Genomic DNA, 22,538 nt, shown 5'->3' with positions numbered 1-22,538 from the left:
GGACTCCCTGCCCCGACTGTGCCCTGCGAGGATGTTTCACCACCAAGTTAAGCCCCTGAGCCGCGCTGTTGGCCGGTTTCCAGGGGTCCAGAACATTTCCTTCTAAGAGTCCACTTCTCTCCGATTCCAGACTTAGGAACAGGACCGGTGGGATTACTGTGCTAGAACCGTAATGCGAATGGGGGCACACGGGTATCAGGGTGACGGCTCAGACCCTGGGTAGCAAGTCGGCCGTGGACTGAACTGTGGCTCAAGCAGGCAGACCCTCCTGGGCACGGCCTGGCCTGTGGGCGGCCATGTCCGCATCTCCTGACTCCCTGGTGCCGACCTCTGTGCAGGGGGCCAGGGTCTGTCGCCGCCCCGTGACCTTTCTGTCCCTTCCCCGCAACTGCTCTCAGGCTGCCTGGGTGGGAGACACACACTCCAGGTCATGAGGGAGGTGGATAACAGTGAGAGATTCAGGCCTCCCAGAGGGTCTCAAACCTAAAGAGCAGGGCTCAAGAGCAGGAACTCTCCTCCACCCTTCATCCTTTCCTTCCTTCCACAATGTTCGCTGCACATTTTCTATGCTCAGCTACCTGTCAAGGTGCAGGAATAATGCAGTTAGCAAAGCACTTGCTCTCATGGCACGTTCATTTATAGTAGAAGAAACAGAAAATAAACAATTAAAAACAAACACATACAATGTCTGGTGGTGATGAGGCTGTGGGAACAATAATCCAGAGTGTGGAGGATGGGGCAGTGGGGAGGGAAGATGCTGTGTTAGACAGGATTGTCAGAGAAAAGCTCAGAGACCCGAAGAAGGGAAGTCCTGAGCCCAGGGACTATCTTAAGGAAACGCTGTGCGGGCAGAGCCAACAGCAAGCGCAAAGGCCCCAGGGCAGAGGCACCGGAAGGACAGAAAGGTGGCCAGAGTGGGTGACCTGGAGCAGCAAGGGGGCTGTGAAGTCGGGGGCATTTTACAGGGTTCTCAGACCATGAAAAGGACCTGGATTTTTGCTGAGTGAGATGAGAAGCCCTTGCTGGGTTTTGAGCGGTGAGTCGTCATCTGGTTTACAATTTTAAGAGGCCTGCAGGCTTGAGACAAGGTCAGAGCAGGGAGGCCGGAGGAGGCTCCAGCAGGAACCCAGCTGGGGATGGCGGTGCAGCAGGTAGAGCTGGCGGGAGCCTATGTGTGTTTCTATGGCAGGTCCAGAGGGACCGGATGTGAGGTTCAGGGGACGGAACAGAGCCCAGGTGGGTGATAACAGACAGCAAAGCTGGAGGAGCTGTGTGAGGTCAGCTCCCGATGTTGGGGGAGCCTGGGCAGGGGTGGAGGCTCTCGGCAGCCCCTCAAAGCATCCTACCGGGTGATGTTTTGTTTTATGCAACCCAGGGCAGGAAGAACGCTGGTCAAACACAGGGCAAGTCAGACCAGAAATCCTAAAAGACCCACCGCCAACAGGGGGTCACGATCTTCTGGAGAAAGTGTGCTCTGCAGCCAGCCACACCCAGGCTCCAGTCTCGGGGTCTGTCTGTGTAGATGGGTCAGTTACTCCCACTTGAAGGGGTTATTGAGAAGATGAAATCAAATGTACAGACTGTCCACCACGTCTAATAACCACATAGCTAAGGGGAAACTGTGCCCCTCCTCCAATCATCTGTGCTGACTTTTAATAGCTCAGAGGAACCCTCCCTACAGTAACCTCATGTCCTTTCCCTTAACTTCCCCCAGCTCTATTCTCCTTATTTGGAGGGAAGAGCAGAAGTAGACCTGCAGCGTGAAAACACTCATGTTCTTTACGATAAAGACCAGAGAACAGGAGAGACTTTCCGTGGGCCCCTCTAACTATAATAAGAAACATCCATCTTCAAAATGGTGTAATACAATATAATTCCTAAAATTGTCTCCTCTCATCCAAAAAAGAAACTTTTCAGATTATTTTCATTAGTGAAAAATAACTAAAAACCCCATAGGTATACAAGGGTAGGTGCTAAGCGGCTGACCCCTTCGGAGGAGAGCAGTTAACTCGCGTTGGCGATCATCTCCCGCGTCAGTGCTATTGACCGCGGTGAGTCAGCGCAGAGGCGCGCGCTGTCCGTCATCTGAAGATGAGCAGAAATGAGGAAATCCTCTTTAAAGAGTCTAGCCAGCCCTGGTGGACTGAAGAGGGACCGCGGCGCAGAGCACAATCACATACCGCATACATCAAAGCGAGACGCTCTGTTCCGGCGGCCGCACCATGTAATTCCGAGATCCGGCCGGCTTATAATGACATTTTAAGTAGCTTTCAACGTGCCAAGTGGGCTCTAGCAGAGCAATTACACGAAATGTCAGGACATCAAATATGTAAGGCCTGGAGTAGGAGATCAGCTCCCATGAACAGCTGCTGCAGGCCTGACCTACAGAAATTATATGTCTTAATAGGGTCCCCCAGACAAATGCTACAGGCTTGAGAGAATAAGCGATGGCGTGCAGTTAACCTCACACAAATCCGCTTTCACAAAGAGGATGTGAAGCACACACGACAGTTTTTGCTCCTGAGTGCCTTTATCACCACGTGTACCTGAAAGGACACAGTTCAGGCACGAACAAACACACACATCCCCACCATCCCCACCATCCCCAGTATCACCTTTATCACCAGTACCACTCCCACCACCCTCACCCTCACCCTCACCCCACTCAGGAGCAGCCTAGACACATGCTGGGTGGCAAATGCAGACCACAGCAGGAAACCTCCCAGGAGGGGCTGCCCGGGGCAGCCCCTGCGATCTGTCTACATTAGCTAAAGGGGCTGAATGAGCAAGGCATTTGGGTCCCATTCGTGGAAACGCCCTCTGAATGTGAGGGCTGCCGAGCTCCCTCCCCGCAGCAAAGGCTGGATGGTAGATGCCCAGGTGTGCGCGCTTCACGCTGCAGTTCCGCCGACAGGAACTCAATCTACGATCAGAGCCAAACCAGTGTGTATTTGCCACAATTTTAAAAAATTTAAAGACAAAAGGGGCCTCGCACTTTTTATTACCTAAGGGTGACTGGAGTTCCCGGGACGTGCCTGAATTTTAACCCAGCGACGGAGGAAGAACGAGCCCTGGCGAACGCACCGAAGGGACACGGAGAAGGGAGGCAGCGGCCGCGCACGGCCACGGCCCGGGTCAGCCGTGCGGCGCGAGGCCTCGCAAACGCACGCGCGGCACCGAGAGGCACACCCGGGGCTCACAGCACCCACCTGCTGGCCGTGAGAGCAAAGGTGACTTGCTTTCTTCTTTCTACACGTCTGTTATTCTGGTTTTGCATGGTGACCATTTCCTACTTCTACAACTGATAAGAAGCACAACAAATAATCCTTTACACATTCTGACTTCCATCGAGAACTGATCACGGAATGCAGAACAACACTCCAACGAGGAGCGTTCCCGGCTGGGCCACAACCCGAGACACCGCGTCCTAAACAGGAGAAGCTGGACCAGCCGTGTCTGAATCCCACACTTCACACTTTGTCGTTTGCCCTTGCCATTATCCTCCTGCACGTTGGTCTTTTAATTTTATGTGACTCAAAGCTTTTTCAAAGGCGACAAGGTGTAAATAATGAATAAATGAAGGAAGAGGGTCTCTTTTCTAAGTTTTTACCAAATGAACATTTGCCATGCACTGAAGTCAGTGGCCTGATTTACTTACTCGGGAGCAGGGATGGGTGGGTTTTCATGAGCCCTGAGGGCTACAAATTGGTCTCGACCGTCCTGCAGAAGGGCAGCCACTATCTGAATCACCCACGTCTCCGTCCTCCGCACTACACCCTTTGGGTGCCCGGCAAAGCCAGCTCTCCAGGGCTGCGCCCCCGGGGAGGTCACACACCCTGGCCCTCTGGGCCTCCCTTCTGACTTTCTCGCTGGTGCTTTCAAGGTGAAACTGGGTTTTGAGGACAGGGCTGCTGTGTCCTTGCGCCTTCCTAGGGATCCTGAGCTCATGGCTCACTGAATCTACCTGAACGCTCCCCGAGGTTCTGAAGGATGTTAGACCGAATGGCAGGGGCAGTTTTCCAGGGGTGACTGGTGTGGAATGGCCTGCCTGTGACTGGTCTGGACAGGTAACCCCGGGAAGCTCTGGGGCTTTAGAAGAAGGTTGGTCTTTTCTTGCCTTGTCCTTTTTCACTATGTAAGAAGAGAACCCTTCCTCCTTCCAGCCCTGGCTGACACCCCTGCCCCCAAGTGACCCTTCTCTACTCCTCTGCTCCCCACTAAAGGCTCAGCACACAACTTTGCACACAATGAATAGTCAGAGAAAGCTAGAATTTGGAGCTGAGTGGCCATTTAAAACATTAGAGTCCAGGACCAACTGGCCCAAGAAACAAAGCAAATTGTGTTTAAATCTGCATTTTAGACAGTTGGTTCTTAAAAGCTTCCAACCACTTTGCCTCAAGTGATCTGACTTTGGGACAAGTGCTATCACCTGCCATCTCAAGCTGCAGTTTCCTCATCAGGAAAACGAGGTTGACAATAACACCATCTTTCATGGTTGATGTGAAGAGCAAATGATACCATTCATCCACTCAGCAAACACCCTGCAAGGCACATGCTGAGTCCTGGGTTCAAATGCGAGAAAAGAAGCACAGTTTGCTGGCTTCCTTAAGCTGATGGTCTACAAGCGGAGACAAACGTTTATCAAATACATGCAAATGCGCAAGTCAGACTGTGAGACATGTTCCAGAGAAAAGTACAGCCCTGCGAGGGCTTCCCTCGAGGTGGGGGAGGTGAGGTGAGCTCCTCTAGTTGGGGGATCGAGCACTTTCCAACAGTCAAGGTGAAATGTGCCAGAAAGGGTACGCGGCCGGGGCTGCTGGACGCTAACGAGACACAGGGAGGCAGCGTCCCCCTCACGGAAGGTCGCCGCCCCCCCGAAGGCTTCTTGCCGAACGCTGAACACGACAGTCACATCTCCGAGCTCCTCGTTCACAGGACGTGTGGCACAGAGGAACAAGTACACGTCCTCTTTGGGGTGCAATCAGGAAAAGTCCAGGACGTGGGTAAAAGGACAGCATCAACAGGCAGGAAAGCAGAGAGATGGTCTCGCCAAGAGAAAACCCACAGCCACGGCGAGCCACAAGCCGCGAAGGATCACAGAGGGATGAACCTTTCCTCCGAGGAGCGAGGGATCCGAGCTCCACAGGAAGCTCTCCAACCCCTAGATCCTGCACAGGAGAGATGAGCCCCCAAAACACCTGGCTCTGAAAACCAACAGGAAGTACATCTAAGAAAACTACAGAACTACAGAGAAAGGGAAATTCGCTCTTCAAGTACCCTTGTGCAGACTCACTTGACTCAAAACCAACGCAAACGTGCCTGATTGCAAGGCACCCGGATCACAGAGGAAGGAGACCCACTTACTAATCTTGAAGCACCTGCTGGAGAAACAGGGACCACTTGGGGTGCTCCCCAGGGACTGAGACGCTGCAGGCGCCACTGTGGAAATCACCACCTAACCTGTTAGCACCCTACCGAGAGCGCTGCCACCCCCGCACCGCAGCAGGGCTCGCGACCGGTCAGGCGATAACCCCAGCCGCCAGCGCCCCTCCGCAACCCTGACCTCGCCACAACGGGAGGGCAGGTGCCCCACGCGGGGATGGCACCTCCGAGCCCCACAGGATGTCTCCTACAAAAGCCACTCCTCAAGACCGGGAGAGGTAGCTGATACACCTAACACAGAGAAACAGACACAGAGAATTAGGCAAAATAAGGAGACAAAGGAACATGTTCCAATCAAAAGAACGAGACATAAACCTCTGAAAAAGAACTAAACGAAACAGAGAAAAGCAACTCAGCTGATAAAGAGTTTCATATAATGGTCATAAAGATGCTCACTGAACCCAGAAGAAGAATGGATGAACACAGCCAGAACTTAACAAAGGGACAGAAATTATAAGAAAGTACCAAACAGAAGTTATAACTGAACAGAAAAATGCACTAGAGGGTTTCAGCAGCAGGCTGGATAAGGCAGAAGACGAATCAGCAGCTGGAAGACAAAGCAGTGGAACTCAGAGCAGCAAAACAAAAAAAAAAGAACTTAAAAAGTGAAGATATTTTAAAAGACCTATGGGAAAACATCAAGCAAAATAACATTTGCTTTGTGGGGACCCCAGAAGGAGAAGAGAGAGAGAGAAAGGGCCAGAAAAATTATTAGAAGAAATAGTGGCTGAAAACTTCCCTAACCTGGGGAAGGAAACAGGCATCCAGGTCCCGGAAGCCCAGAGGGTTCTGAAGAAGATGAACCCAAAGAGACACATACCAAGACACATTATAATTAAAATGGTAAAAGTTAAGGATAAAGAGAATCCTAAAAGCAGCAAGAGAAAAACAACTTGTTCCATACGAGGGAACCCCAGTGAGGCTATCGGCAGATTTTTTAGCAGAAAGTTTGCAGGCCAGAAAGAAGTGGCATGACGTATTCAAAGTGCTGAAAGGAAAAAACTTCCAACCAAGAATTCTCCACCCAGCGAGCTCATCATTCCTTGTTCATGGATTAGAAGAATTAATATTGTGAAGATGTCCATACTACCCCAAGCAATTTACAGATTCACTGCAATCTCTATCAAAATTCCAATGGCATATTTCATAGAACTACCAGAAATCATTCTAAAATCTGTAAAACCACAGAAGACCCTGAATATCCAAAACAATTTTGAGAAAGAAGAACAAAGCTGAAGGCATCAAGCTCCCTGACTTCAGACTATGCTACAAAGCCTCAGTTATAAAACAGCATGGTACTGCACAAAAACACACACATAGATCAATGGAACAGAACTGAGAACCCAGCAATAAGCCCACCCTTATATGGTCAATTAATCTACAATAGGGGAGGCAAGAATATACAATGGAGAAAAGGCAGTCTCTTCAATAAATAGTGTTGGGAAAACTGAACAGCCACATGTAAAAGAATGAAACTAGACGACAATCTTACACCATACACAAAAATTAACTTAAAATGAATTAAAGACTTGAATGTAAGACCTGAAACCATGAAATTCCTAGAAGAAAACATACGCAGTAACCTCACTGACATGGATCTTAGAGATGTTTTTGTGGACCTGACACCAAAAGCAAGGGAAGCAAATACAAAACATAAACAAATGGGGCTACATCAAACTAAAAAGCTTCTGCACAGCAAAGAAAACCAACATCAAAATGAAAAGGCACCCTACTGAATAGGAGAAGAGACCTGAAAAGCATATAATAACAAGGGGCTAATAGCCAAGATATAAAAAGAACTCATACAACTCAACGACAAAAAGACAAAAACCTGATTAAAAAATGGGCTGAGGATCTGAATAGACATTTTTCAAGGAAGACATACAGATGACCAACAGGCACATGAAAAGATGCTCAACATCACTCATCATCAGAGAAATGCAAAGCAAAACCACAATGAGATATCACCTCATTGATATCACCTGTCAGAATAGCTGTTATTGAAAAGACAAGAAATAACAAATGTTGGACAGACTGTGGAGAAAAGGGAACCCTCATGCACTATTGGTGGGAATGTAAATTGGTGCAGCCACTTTGGAAAAGAGTATGGAGATTCCTCAAGAAATTCAAAACAGAACTACCATATGATCCAGCAGTTCCACTCTTGGGTACTTATCCAAAGAAAACAAAAACACTAATTCAAAAAGATATATGCACCCCCATGTTCATTGCAATAGCCAAGATATGGAAGCATCCTAAGTATCCGTCAACAGATGAATGGATAAAGAAGATGTGGTGGGACTTCCCTGGCAGTCCAGTGGTTAAGACTTCACCTTCCAATGCAGGGGGTGCAGGTTTGATCCCTGGTAGGGCAACTAAGATCCCACATGCCTCAGGGCCAAAGAACCGAAACATAAAACAGAAGCAATATTGTAGCAAATTCAGTAAAGACTTAAAAAAAAAAAAGGTCCACATCAAAAAAAAAAAATCTTAAAAAAAAAAAAAAAGATGTGGTACACACATATATACAATGGAATATTACTCAGTCATGAAAAAGAATGAAATTCTGCCATTTGCTACAACATGGATGGACCTAGAGAGTATTAAGCTAGTGAAATAAGTTGGACAGAGAAAGACAAATACCGAACGATTTCACTCACATGTGGAATCTAAAAATAAAGAAACAAAATAAAGCAAAACCTCACAGATACAGGGAACAGATTAGTGATTACCAGAGAGGAAGGGGTTGATGGGGGCAAAATAGGTGAAGAGGTCAGCTGTATGGAGATGGATGGTAATTAGACCTTTGATGGTGATCACTCTGTAGTGTATACAGATGTCAAACTAAAATGTTGTGCACCTGAAACAATATTTTTTTTTTAAAAATGATGCAAGGCAATAAAAGAGGGAGGAGAAAGCTTTTGTAGTTTACAAGGGGCTTGACAGGTACGTCCACCAGTTCAGTGGACCGTCTTTGGATCCTGCCTTCAAAGAACCGACTGTAAAGAAAATTTACAAGTGAGAAATTTAAACATAGATATTTGGTGATATGAAGACATTAGCATGAAGTTTAACATGGGATAAAGCTGTTGGTTAGGCTTATTCAAGAGTCGTATCTCTGGCAGTGCAATACTGAAGTGTGACAGGTGAAATCTGACAGTGTCAGATTGAATCTGTCAGCGTAGGGGAGGAGGGGTCACAGAAGTAGCGAGAGGAGCCCGGCAATGCACGTCTGGGCGTTCATCCTACAAGTCTCTCTGTTTGCTCTGAGACTAACATTTTACATGACTCTTTAAAGCATACAGCGCAGCTGGGAAGACAATATATTAAAAAAGATAACCAACATTGCAACGTAGCACAGGAGAAAACGCCAACCAAATGATGCCGTTAATAATGCGTTAATAAGGGTCACTGGAGAGCGGAGACAGCATCTTCAGAGCATGTTCCCCGAAGAGCCCCACCAGAGCGTCCCCGACCAAGCCTCCACCTACAGACAGGGAGCGCTAATGGGAACGGACACTCAGTATTTTTTTAATCTGTTACCTGCTTGATGTTATTATTTGTATATCTTCAAAGGAGAAGTCATATTTTATCGAAATCGCACCTTATATTTTACGGTCTTAGGGAAAGGCTGCTGGGAAACAGATGAGGCCCTTGGGCATCTTACAGAGGCCAGGACCGGCCAACAGCCCTGCTCCCGCGGGGCGACCACAGCAGGGGTGACTCCCGTCAAGGGCCGAAGCGGCGGCCTCGAGGGCCCAGGCACACGCACGGCACTGGCGGCGGCGTTGGACTCAGGCCGGTGTCATGGGGACCAGCCAACACCCACAGGCCAAGGAGCTGGGCGTGAGTCTGGCCACGGGAGAGGAGAGGCGGAGATGCAAGGCAAGGGCCGCGGACTCGGAAGTCGTTTATATTCAATTCGCCGAACGCTGGGCGGGGCCCGCTTCGGCCTGTGAGTCGTGTTCCCTCATCATCTCCATCAATAAAGTCCTGAAATAGCGAGACTGTCGGGGCAGCGAGAGCTAAACGCGAGGGCGCCTCCCCCGGAGACCGAAGGCCCCTCCGCCGCGTCATCGCCGCCTGGGTCCCCGCGACCCACGGACGGCCCCTCCCACCCCTCGGCCCCTCTCCTCTCGGGGGAGCCTGGGGCGCGTGGACGGAGCCCCGGAGGCCCGGCCTGGGCAGCTGCCCGAGAGACAGAAACAAGCCGATGAGAAGCGCGCCAAGGGTCCTTACCGTCGTCCGTGCCCAGGGCGTCCCTGGGGTCCGGAGGCGAGGCCCATTTCTGGGGGGCCGCCGGTGCCGAAAGGACCCTGGGCTCTCGCCAGGGCGCGCGCACGAGGTTGCGGGGGGCGGGGTCGCCGTCCCTGGGGGGCGCGGGGGGCTTCCGGGCCGCGTAGGCACCCAGCGCGGCGACCAGACTCTGCCTGTCCGCACCGCCGGCCACCTTGGGGCTGAGTTCGTCGGGCTGGAGCCGGCGGAGCGTGCGAAGCGGGCGGTCCCCGGGGAAATCGGCCCGGGACGCGGGGGCGTAGGTCAGGGCGGACGTCCGGTCCACGAAGGTCAGCACGCTGTCGGCCGGGGGGTCCTCACCCTGCAGGGACCGGGGGACAAACAGCAGGTGAGCGCCCATCGACGGGCAGGCCCTGAAGTGGCACCGGGTCTGGACCTCCAGGCGCCGAACAGCACCACGCACCCGGAACGCGCACCCCAAACAGGCACCACGGATTAATTCACCGGTGGGCCGGGTCCCACGTCCACATTCCTCCCACAGTGTTTTTCTCATAACAGCTTTGTTGAAGTACAGTTCACACGCCATGAGATTCACCCCATTCAGTGTCTTTAGTAGATCCACAGAGCGGTGCAAACATCGCCTGATACAGAACACTTTATCACCCCATTCCCATTCCCCACCCCCAGGCAACCGCTCATCTACCTCCCTTCTCCATGAATTTGCCTATTTTGGACATTTCATGTAAACAGAATCACAGTGGGGCCCTTGTGTCTGGCTTCTTTCGATGAGCATGATTATTCCAAGGTGCGTCCGTGTTGTAGCACGTTGGTGCCAAATTCCTTTTGATGACTGAAAATTATTCTGATTAAGGACAGAGCACATTTTGGTTTCTTCATTCCTCAGCTGGTGAACATCTGGGTTGTTTCCATTTTGGGGCCATTATGAATAACGCTGCTGTGAACCTTCGTGTACGAGTCTCTGTGTGGACCTATGTTTTCACGTGTCCCGGGCACGTGCCTGGGCGTGGGGTGCCGGGCAGTGGTCAGCTCTGCATGAACTGTCCAGGAGCCGCCAAAACGTCTTCCCGCGTGGCTGCACCACTATCACCGCGCCAGCAGCGTGTGAGGGCTCCATTTCTCCACTTACTATTTTTTATTTTATATTATAGCTGTCTTCCTTTGACATAGCCATGCAGTGGTGAGGGCGCTCCTGCGGGTCTGCTGGCGAGTGATGCAGAGCCCCTTCTCACGTGCTCGTGCCTTCTGTGGGGAACGTCTACCCAACCCCTCTGCCTGCACTGGTGTGTGCTGTCAACCCACAGAGTAGCTTCCCCCGCGACTGACTCTCTCCTTTGTCCGAAGGTTTTCATTTCACTCCAGCTCCTGTCTTTACTGATCACTTAAATCCCTTTTACATCCATCCGATCCTTTTAACCGCGATATTCTGGCCGGTGAAGCTGCCAGGGCCTCTTGTTTTACAGATGATGTCGAATCCATGGCCTTTCCCTCAGCCTCCACCCGCTTTCCCTCCTCACTCATTTAGTAAACGTTGCCGGGACATGATCTCATCACACGTTGTTTTGCCCACTAGACAAAACAAGGCCCAGTTTCCTCACGTCTGGGACAACTGTAAAAACGTTAGAAATCTCAGTGTTCCACCTCTGACGATGGCACCATCAGAATTTCATGGACAAACAGTAATTTCCCACTTGGAGATTACTCAGGGCTGCTTTCATGGTTTTTCTCTGGGTGCAGGGACCGTAAACTTTTAAAATCTTGCCCGTTCATATTTTCTACACGCACCTCCCTTGGGGCACAAATCAGTGTTTAGTCAGTGGGTACACACTTGAGGATCTAGTTAAGATGTGCAGCCATCACTGAATTTAAGACAGTGGTTCAGACTCCCAAATCTGTGTTTTAAAATATTTGGGTTCAGCCTTGCGGGATAGATTTTCATGTAGCAAGCCTGAAGCAGGAAACTGGGGTTGACATGAGTGCTGCTTTCCTTTCTCACATATGAGCTTGGGCAAGTCACCTGACCTTGTGACACTCGGTTTTCTTCTGTCAAAGGAGATTGGTTATGATCTCTAAGATTGTTTTAATTTCTAAATGATGTGATTTTAGCTGTCATCCAAATTGTATGATTTTGTTCAAGTGCTGGCTGAAATCAACCGCTTTTCCTTTAGAAGAGAAAAAGTAAGATTCACGAGAGAGAGAGAGAGAGGATGCCTCCACAACAAATAGCCCCTCCAGCAGTTTTGCACAAATTGGGTGTAAGTGTCAATCTTAAGTTCAGCCTGAACTTCCGTGGAGAAAGGCTGTCTCTGAACACCTGGTCGGGCCCCAGCGCTGAGGGCCGGGACGGCCTCCGAGAGCCTCATTACGGCGCCACGAGCACCGACCCTCTTTGCTGCGAATGCACCTTCTACTCAAAGGGCCTTTCATTACAGTCGAGTGGAGAGCTCGGGGGGCGGACACGGCAGGCTGCACGCAGCGCAGACGATCAGTGCTGAGTGTGATCCGCGCGGTGGACCGGGGTAAACAATCTGTGAGAGGTCTTTAATGCTCTGAACCAAATTAAGGTGAAGAGGGGAAAAGAATATTTCAGTAGGCAGACTGTAAAAGTAATTAAAAAAAAAACACTTCAGTTTTCACAGGTGGCCCCAGGTCCTCTGAGAGTGGGATAGCCTACCGCGGCCCCGGTGAGGGTGCCCAGGCCGCCCAGAGCCTGGGGTCGGGGGGAGCAGCGAGGAAGGTATCCTCTCGGTCGCTTCCTCTTTGAGGCTTCCTACCCGGACGGAGTGAGCAAGTAGAGAGAGCCGGACTCTGGGCAAGGCCGCCCGGGCTCGGATCTCTCCTCTGCTGCTTAGTGACCTTTGCCTTGACGAGTTATTTAACCTCTAAGTCACCTGTAAAATGGGGATGATGGTCGCAGCACCTGGCACAGAAGCGCGAGCAGCTCCTACTTACTAGCGGCTTACCGCCAGCCTACCAACAGCTGGCGGCTGTCACTCACTTGACCGTCTCACAGCTGCATTTCCTTTGGCGCAGTGGGTACCTGAGCCATCAGTCCTGAGGGAGCCATCCGGGTGGACTCTGTTCCACTTTCACCCCCGAGTCTAACATTCTACAACTCATTTTCGAACCCCTATCCTGAAGATGTTTTAAACCTCAGTTCAACAAACCTATGATGTCAGATTTCCTAAGATAATGCTGAATAACTGTTATGACTGCAGTTGCCCGGCTCTGGAGATTAGCAACCTTTGAAAAGCACGAGGACTGGCCAATTTCCAGCACGTGGTTCAGCCGCTTCTGGCACGTTAACCCTTCGTACGATGCCTCATACAAATCCAGTATGGGTATCGTCGGGGTGGTCTGCGTCGTGTGTGTGAAGCAGCTGAGAACTGCCGCCAACCTTCTGGAATGTACCGAGACGATAGTCCTCGGCGCATCGTGCTCCACACGATGGCGCAGATCCACTCCCTGCACATCCCACGAGGCTCGGCCGAGTAAACCAGGGGGACGGGAGGCTCGGTTGGGAGACCGGCCCAGTCCTGTCAGCACAGCTCTGCGTAACCTTCATAACTTTCTGACCTCTCTGAGCCCCACTTTTGCTCCTGCAAAACTGGGCGTGGGGGGGTGTCCTTTTTTTTCTTGAAGCAGTTGTATTCGGGAGAGTATAGGTGCCCAGTTCAGCACACGGCTCGGAGGAGGGCGCTGGCTAAACGGTAGTCAGCATCAGCGTCCCTGCCGTCAAGCATCACCACCACCAGCAGCGTCACAACCGCCACCGCTGCTGTGCGCTGAGCTCTGGACCACGCTCTACATTCTGCGGGGGAGGAAGGCCTCAAACAGCCTGCAGACTGAAACGGGAGCTAAGTCACAGACGTTGGTAACTATAATGGGAAGTATATCAGAGAGGTGTGGTGATACGGAGTTTGGAAGGGAGTGATCATGATCGGCTGGGGAAAGCAGGGCAGCTCCCTGGAGCCCGATGACGCACTTCCTAGGGCCACCGCTTGCATCACATCCCCTGCCCGCACGGCCCCCCCTGCTCGCGGCTGCGCCAGGGCCCGGGCACCAGAGCTGAGAGTCAGGGCCCCTTCCGCTCAGGGAGATACACCTGCCCAGAGTGCACAATTCTGAGTTCAGACTGCAGGCCCTCAGAGCCCCACCTGCCGGCAAACACTGAGTGGATGAGACTCCTGTCTGTGCACCGGTCACTCGCGGTCATCAAATATTCTCTTGTGCCGAGGATCCAGAACAAATTAGGAAACCCAGATTGAGCCATCTTTTGACCACATAACCAACATTTCCTCCGGTTTGTCTCGCAGCCCGAAGGCAGCGTTGACAAGCACATTGATCAAGACACACTTGCTGCCGGCGTGACGGAGCACACAGCGGTGGGGCTGTCCACGGGCTTCCTAATGAGACGGCCCCGTGATGCTGTGGGAGGCGGCAAGACCGGGGAGCTGGGGGTGGGGCTCAGCAACCCTCACCTCCGGCTCATTAGTGGAGAGTGGGGGTTGGCCTGCTCTGCCTTTTGGGGCTCGGGCCGTAGAGGGTAATTCTGGCACACGGTTCTGTCTCTCTCTGTCTCCACACAGTGGGAAGGTTGTCACTGCTCAGTCTGCTCAGGCTCTAAGCTACCCGCCCACGTTCGGGGGCAGTAGGTTGGAGGTGTCACTCCTACTGACAGCACTGTCCCCAGGACAAAAACGTATCTGCATTCAGAGGAGCCTCACGCTGGTCTACCTCTGACCACGACAGCTACGCTATCTGCTGCTCAGATACAGAACTATCAGTTAGAAACATCAGTCCCCAGTTTGTAGAGTTCACAAAATCTGAGGTTGAAGAGGTGTTACGTTCTAAGCCACAGGATCAATGAATCGTGCAGAAAGTTGACAGCAGGACGAAGCGTGGACGTTAAGTTACGGATACCTGCAAATGATGCCCCATTATGTAGCTTGGAACTAGTCTACAGAGACGGCTGATGACAGGAGGCACGTGTGGCTCCTCGTCACCCCCTGGCACCGCCTTCGTGCTCCATCACCTCTGCTTCACCGTGCACTCCTCCCGCTTTGCGGTTTGTCCTTTGCAGCAGCCGCACCCCACACCCTCATGCCCGCAAGCAGAAAGCAAAGGGAACGGACTGAAGCAGAGTTGCAGTCGGCTCTCCTGTCCACCCTGGGTGAGCACGAGGCGTGGGGCTACAGGTCAGCTGCCTGCAGTGTCCACCTGGAGGACCTCAGGATAATGATCACGACGTGGGTGGTGTGCTCTGAGTGCCAGAGCCAGGCCATTCTTCGGCTTTATGTGTTTTTACTTCTTTTTGACCCTCTCAACAGACATGACATTTTGGTGTCTGCAGACTCCTCATTTTGTGGATAAGGAGACAGGATCTCTGGTGAGTAGGAGCAGAGCTGGATCTGGCCCCAGGCCTGGCTTCAGGCAGTGCCGCAGAGAAGCAGGCCCATCCTGCAGGCTGGCTGACGGAAAATACAGAACTGTGCTCAACTGGGTTCCAAGAAGGCAACTTGGGGACCTTCTTTTTGGCTTAAAAAACAAACATGAAAAAGTTGAACAAGAATTCCAGGGCCCTGATTTCAGCTCTACCACCAATTAAGCATCTGAGAATGAACATTTCACTCTGTCGTTTTCAGCCTCAGTTTCCCTCTGTAAACAGAGGTGTCACGTCTATAGAACAGTTTGGGGGAAACTGCCACCTTAGTACTGCTGAGCCTTCCCACACATGATCATGGTGTGTATCTCCACGAACGTAGGTCTTCTTTAATTACTCTCCTCAATGTTTTAAAATTTTCAACGTTTAAGGCCTTACGCATATTTTTGTTAGATTATGTCTAGTTGTTTCATAATATTTGATGCTATTACAAATGATATTTTTATAATTCCAATACCTAATTATTGCTGGTATATAGAAAAGCAATTGATTTTTGTATATTTACTCTGCATTCCACAGCATTTCCACACTCACTTATTCGTCTTAGTAGTTTTGTAGATTCCACCAAATTTTCTACAAAGATGATCACGTAATCTGGATGTCTTTTATTCCTTTTTCTTGCTTTATTGCATGAGCTAGGCCCTCCAGGGCAATGTTGCACAGAAGAGGTAAAAGCAGACATCCTTGTGGAATTCCTGATCTGAAGTGGAAAGCATTCAGTCTTCCTCACTCAGTATGGTGTTAGCTGTAGGTCTCTATCATGATGTTGGCTGTTATCAAGTGTTTTTTCTTTTGAGACTATCATATAGCTTTTCTCTTCCTTGTTAATACGGTAAGTTGTACTGATTAATTTTCAGATGTAACCAGCCCTGCATTTCTGGAATAAATCTCCCTTGATCATGATGTATTATTATTTTTTTATATTGTTGGATTTGATTTGCCTAGAAATTTTGTTTCTGTATTTCTGAGATCATCACCTGTAGTTTTCTCTTCTTTTAATATCTTTCTCTGTATGATTTTGATCCTTTGACATTCGTCGAGACTTACTTTATGGCTTAGCATATGATCCATCTTGGGAAATACTCTATGTGTACTTGAAAATAATGTGTATTCAGCAGTTTTTAGGTGTATCATACTTAACCCTAGAAAGCGGAGTGGCCCTTCTTGTCTCAGTCTGCTGATGTAGGCGGCTGAGTCCATGAAATCTGTCATTGAAGTTGGTGTGGATTCTGTTGCAGAGGAAGTCAGATTCGGTCACTACTGACTACAGTAATGTTGAGGGCAGGACTGGGGCCTTTTCTTCAGCAGGGCTCAGATCCAAGCCCCAGTGCAACTCTGAGGATCGCTTCATGCTTTGCAGACAGCTGCCGGTTTTCTGAACCAGGGGAGCTCTCTCTGATTCACAGCCCAATACCATTGTGAGTTGCTGAAAACTTCTTTTCCTGGCTTTCTGCATGCTATTCACAGATCTTTCTCCACCACGCAGCCTCATCCCAAGCCTTCGGAGGGCTGAGGTGTGCTCAGAGAGGCCTGGAGTTCCTTGGAAGGACATCTCTCGGGCCTTGTCCCCTTCTCCCACCCTCCAGTGTCCTATCTGCAGTACTCAGTGCTCTGTGCAGCCTGCCTCTGGACTCTACCCTCACATCAGTCTCCACTGCCAACAGTCCTTAAAACCGAGGCTGCCTTCTTCCTCTCCCCACTGTGGTTCCTGCCTGTGGGAAAGCAGCTGTGGTCTTTTCTCCCCTAGAATGAGCTCATCACTTTCTGAATTTAGTTCATTCAGGTTTCTTTGTATCCTAGCTTTCTGGGTTTGGGTTTTTGTTTTTTAAGGCTATGGTTTAGTAGCTCACTTGGCTTATTCCCGCTGTCAGGGTAGACTGGGGTGATCTCTTGACATTCTGCACTTTGAGGTCATCTGAACGTCTTCAACTGCTGACTCCTGGTTGTTCTTCCAACGCCCAGCCCCTGGGAAGCCCTTGACCCTACGTGCCCATCTGGTTCAAGTTCAGCCTTCCCTCCATTACAGCACCTGCTCTGTTTTTAAATGTATCTTTGTGTCTCCCTCATTCAGTGAGATTGTAAAATCCTAGAGGGCAGGAATGTAAAATCCCAGCACCTAGCACAGTTTCTTGCACAATAAAAATGCATAAAACAAGGATTCCAAATAAATCAGTTACTTCATGGTATTTCCAAATGATGAATTTCGGTTTCAACCTCCTCCAAAGCATAGAATAAACTGGGACCTACAATGTTTTCTGTAATGAACCAGCCCTACTGTGGCTGATAAAAGTGGGAGCTGGTTGCCACCACTAACAATGCAGAAGCAGTAAGTGCACTGATTTGGTGACGATAAGAGCACGGCTGTGCGTCAGGGCTTGGGGCTGGGCAGTTCTGTCTAAGAGGAGTGTGCTTTTACTCCCTCTGGCTTCTGTCAGGACGTAACTAGTACTAAACCGCTCAAGATGGTAAGTTCACAGCATTTCTCTGTCTATGACAGCTAGATTTTTTTTTTTGCGGTACGCGGGCCTCTCACCGCTGTGGCCTCTCCCGTTGCGGAGCGCAGGCTCCGGACGCGCAGGCTCAGCGGCCATGGCTCACGGGCCCAGCTGCTCCGCGGCATGTGGGATCTTCCCGGACCGGGGCACGAACCCGTGTGCCCTGCATCGGCAGGAGGATTCTCAACCACTGCGCCGCCAGGGAAGACCCGACAGCTAGATTTTTGATGACACATACATAGAAAAGATGATTCATAAAATAATTCATTGCAAATTGATGGCACCTTGAAAGATCATCGGTGTAGAAAGCTTACATTTCCAACTGAAATACTTCATCCACCGAGAGCAGAGGGGATCAGAAAACACTGCCCAGACCCCTGGCAAAAGTCTGCACGAAGAGCTTCTTGTATCTTAGCCTGTCTGAGTTTATTAGAGGGATGATGAAGAGCTTTCTCCTCATTTAAACCCTGGACAGAGAAAATAATGAGTTCTAGGTTTCCATGCATTTTTAAATATTGAGAAGCATCTATCTTAACATAGGATAAAAATGCCTAAAGCCAAAATGCCACCAAGTGCTCATTTTCGAATAACCCTTGTGACTGTCATGCTGAAACAGCTGTGTGGTGAAATGGCCACAGAATTCATTATTCAAACTGGACATCTCTGAGAGGGAAAAGGGGCTTGTTAGTAATTATGATGGGGCAGCAGGCACAAACCGGCACCGTCCAGCAGGACCACGAGGTGTGGTCATTCCACTGGGTGGGAGTTTTAAAGATTACGGAGGGCAAACTTGATGGACGGTGGCCGTTGCTGACGGAACGCTGGACAAGAGCAGGGACTGTCATTTTGTTTCTCCATCGCTGTTTCCTGAAAGGGAGAGCAGGTCGGGATGTGATCACTCCTCTCCGAGGCAGCCCAGCGCCCGAGCGTACAGCTCCGGGAGGAATGAACGGTCCTGGCAAAGACAGCAGTCACCTTTCTCCTACAGTGGGGAAGGCGCTGGGAGAACTCGCCCAGGGCTGGGCCCACCGTGTGCACGAGTCAGGGCTGGAAGGGCTCTGCGCCAAGTTCCCCGGATCAGCGTGAGGGCCCGAGAGCAGCTGGAAGGCACGTCTGCCCCTGGAGCCGCATCAGCTGCTCACCTGCGTCACCACAGCACCTCCCAGAGGCTCAAAGACCCCACCGTCAACAAGTCCCTACACGTGCTGCAGCTTATTCCTAATTCCCGCGTCTCAAGGGCACGGACAGCAGGCGAGCGTGGCGGAGAGTCAGGGGGCCACTCTTGGTCCAGGGAGCTAACTGAGCTCAGCCACCCTGCACGGCCACCATGTGTGTGCGGCCCAACATCCAGCCCAGAGCTGGCTGAAGTGACAGGAGAGAGAGTGAAGGCGTGGCCCAAATCGCTCCCCCGGTGTCCCAGGGCCACGCTGCCTTGGGATGAATCTGGGGGCTGTGAGAGGAGCAAAGCGTCCCGGGCTTTCATCCGTCTTCCAGCACGGCATCAGGCTTAGAAAGAAAAGTGGGTCAAATCCCATTGGCGGAGCTAACCTTCCGCAGAAGGGAAGCGTGAGTGGGGCTGCCGAACGCCCAAGGTGCCCAGAGCCCCTGGACTTCCGTGCTTTCCCCAAAGTCCACCCTCAAGATGCATGAGGGCCTCCGGCTCTGGACACCACTTCTAGACCCGTCTCTTCTAGGCTCTGGTTGTCATAAAATCATGCATACTTTCCCATCTAGAAAGTTATGAGATTTCCCATCGTTTCTATAAACTGTCCTTTTCAATGGGCTTCGGGTCCTGGATGGCTCTAGAGCAGACTGGCCTTGGTACAGAATGAACCTGCACTGAGGACCTGACAGCTGGCGCACACAGGGCGCCCCCGAGGGCAGGTTGCGTAAGGAGAGCCGCCCTGGGACACAGGACCTCAGTGCCGACGCCAGGACAGTCTCGGGCAACCAGGATGGCTGCTCGCCCTGTGCCCACCGACTTCCTGCTGTCCACCCCGCAGCCGGGTCCCGGGTCCAGGCGGCAAGCGCAGGTCCTCCCGAAAGGGTGGAGATGCACCCCGTCTCTCCCCGGCCCCCTGCCAGCCCGAGACACAGGAGAAAAGCCCAGCGATGCCACAGCCATAGGAAACGTTCCCTGTGTGTGCCCAGAGGAAGCCCCCAGCAGGGGCAGACACACCCCAGACCAGAGAGGGGCTCCAAGGGTCACCTGGGCCGGCGGCCTGTCCGGCTTCAGCCCGGGGAGCACATCAGGGACGGCGGCCTGGGACAGGGCCTCCAGGTAGGGCAGGTAGCGCTGAAGGGCCTCGGCCAGCACGTCGCCCTCCAGGCTGCGGCTCCGCTTGTCCTGGACACTCTGCTTTGAGCTCCTGCAAAGCAAAAGGAAAGCGTGAGCCAGTCCACGGGGTGTGGCGTTGATTCCGCTGCCAGACGCTGCCACGGCGCAGGAGGGTAGCGCAGGGACCACGCGGGGACCCGGGTGTCAGGCCAGGCGGCGAGAGCCCGGCCCCCGCTGCCCTCGCCAACTGCAGCTGGAAACTCTCATGCGCCCCGAGCCTGGCGGCTGGACACTGTGCGGACTTGGCGAGTGACCCTGAGCAGAGCGCCAGCCCTAAAGTATGTTCTCAAGAACCGCCCCCGACCACCGGGGACAGGAGACAAACTAGAATGTGGGAAACATCTGGCACTTACTCAAGTCCGACAAGAATCTGAGCGGCAGAGGTTTCCTCAGCGTGGGGAGGGGCAACTGGAGAGCCCTGGTCCTACCACCCACTTGCTCTGGGCCCCAGCAGCTCAGCCAGCGCCCCCCACATGCAGAGGGATGGGGTACGGACGCACTGCGTGAGGGTGTCGTGCTCACGACACAGCCCGACTCCCGGAAGCTGTGACCGCGTGGGGTTCCGCGGCACGGCGCGGTGGGGGGCGGAGCGGGGGGCATCAGCTTGCTACTCAGCTGGCCCTAAGGTGGGGGGCCCTCCCGGTCCCCCAGTGTGACCACGAGGTCCTCAGAAGAGGAAGAGGGGGTAGAGGGCTGGTGTCAGAGTGACGTCATGAGAAAGACCTCCAGCTTTGAAGGATGGGCCCGAGGACCGCAAAAGGCAGGAAGCGATCCCGAGAGGCTGCTTGGAAGAAGGGACCTTGTTCTTGTGGGTTTCTCTTTTTCATTGCTCTGCCCAGAATCTGCACGGAGACTAAGTCACCGTCGGCACTGAAACCAGCATCCACTGAAAGAACAAGCTTGCAAACACCTGGCAGGCTCTGGGGTGACACCGAGCTAGCTTTACAACTGTAGCCTTTCCCACCGCTGACCCCTCAGATGGCACTTTTCCAGCGTTAGTCCAGCGTCTCTGTGACTAAAATCGTTTATCACTGGGAGTGAACTTAGGAAAACAAACTGATTACTGTGGTGAATGGCAGTGATGCAGATTATGGACTTACTTGGAAAAAACATGTCTTGTTTTCTTTTTCTTTTGAGAAAATGCACTTTTAAAATTATATGAAACACAGTACTCAGTCCCTGTCAAACTCTGACAACCGCAGACACTGTTTGTGGGGAAAGAGCTGGACTACACACGACCTCAAGTTGTGCTCTGTGCCGGGGCTCAACAAACGGGCGGTGACGTGTGAACCATAAATGACTGCACACAAGTGCTCCCTGATGTTTACATACAATGTACGTGGGGTTTCTCACCTACTAAACTCATTTGATCTTCATGTAAGTAAATACGGGGTTCTAAGTTTGTTTTATTTTTTATTAACCGCTGGAAGTGCCCTAGATGTGAACAAGAATATCCCAGACCACCAGAAGAGGCAGAGCTTACACGCCGTTGATGTGTGGTTTCGGCACATGTGAAGGACAAGGATGCATTCGCTGTTTTCTTCGTTTATTCCCATGCTTTCTCTGATTTTGTACTTGGAGAGACATGGCTTTTGATCTTCGCTGTTATTTACAAATGTACCAAATGTGATAAAAGCCATGACAATTGTAGAAAAGGAGGTGTTCTGACGTGCAGAAGTGTACGGGCTGTGGCTCCCCGGCCTGGGTGGGGTGGGGTAGGTGGGGATGGAAAGGCCGTAAGCGCGGGCGGAGGGCCAGAGGACGCGTGCAGCCCGCGGCTACCCGCAGCCTGGGAGCTGAGAGCAGGGCCGCGTCCGGCACAGCAGGGCTGGCTCCCTGTTCGGCCGCTGCCTCTCGCTGTAGCCAGAAGACAGCCCACGGCCTGTGCCCGGAGGGGGCCACCCGGCCTGCCCAGGTCACCTCAGAAGATGTGCGCCAGCCCCGGGCCCGGGAGGCTCGGGGCTCTGGAACCTCTGTTACTGCGGCTGCCCGGCCTCTACTCCGCTGCACACCGGAGCCCGTGTCCCGCGCAGCTCGGGACCCAAGCGAGACAAGCTCCCCGGGCGCCCCAGACCAGGATCCCGGTGGGCTGGGGTCTGCAGCCCCGCCGGCCTGGTGTCGTCTCAGACGACACCCCGAGGAAGAAGGATCATCGCCCCGTCGTCCAGCTGAGGGGACCGAGCCCCGGCGCGTCGCCGCGTCCCGTGGCGGGGCCAGCTCTGGCTGCGCCCGGAAACCAGGCAAGTAAAACCGAGCCTCCTTCCCAGTCGGGGATCTAGGGTCAGCGGCCCCGTCCACACTCACTCCTCATGGGGACAGGACGTCCGCGGCCTCTTCAGGTCCAGGACAGCGTCCTGTCTCCCAGGCCGATCCGGGCACTCTGCTGCGGTCCAACAGTGAGAACGGTGCTCCTCCATCCTGATGGCAACGAGGCGTCTGCAGTGACCGAGGGCGGGGTCACCACGCGTGCGTGCCTGCACGCGTGTCTATGAGGGTACGACTGTGTGCGTCTCTGTGTGTGTCTGTGCATGTCTGCATGTATGTGTATGTGTCTGTGTGTGTGTCT

The 22,538-nt window shown here is 52.1% G+C and overlaps 1 protein-coding gene across 1 annotated transcript in view; it reads right to left on the bottom strand.

Annotated features, from left to right (window-relative positions):
* Positions 1 to 22,538, bottom strand: part of PTPRN2 (protein tyrosine phosphatase receptor type N2) — a gene marked incomplete at its 5' end in the record, with an annotated part of 716,488 nt that overhangs the window by 440,919 nt on the left and 253,031 nt on the right. The window contains 2 exon segments of the mRNA XM_055084697.1: positions 9,682 to 10,039; positions 19,844 to 20,003. Of these exon segments, the coding sequence (XP_054940672.1) occupies positions 9,682 to 10,039; positions 19,844 to 20,003 (518 nt within the window).

Source organism: Physeter macrocephalus, chromosome 5 (genome assembly GCF_002837175.3).
Source record: "Physeter macrocephalus isolate SW-GA chromosome 5, ASM283717v5, whole genome shotgun sequence".
Classification (NCBI taxonomy): Eukaryota; Metazoa; Chordata; class Mammalia; order Artiodactyla; family Physeteridae; genus Physeter; species Physeter macrocephalus.
This window is presented reverse-complemented; position numbering and strand designations above follow the sequence as displayed.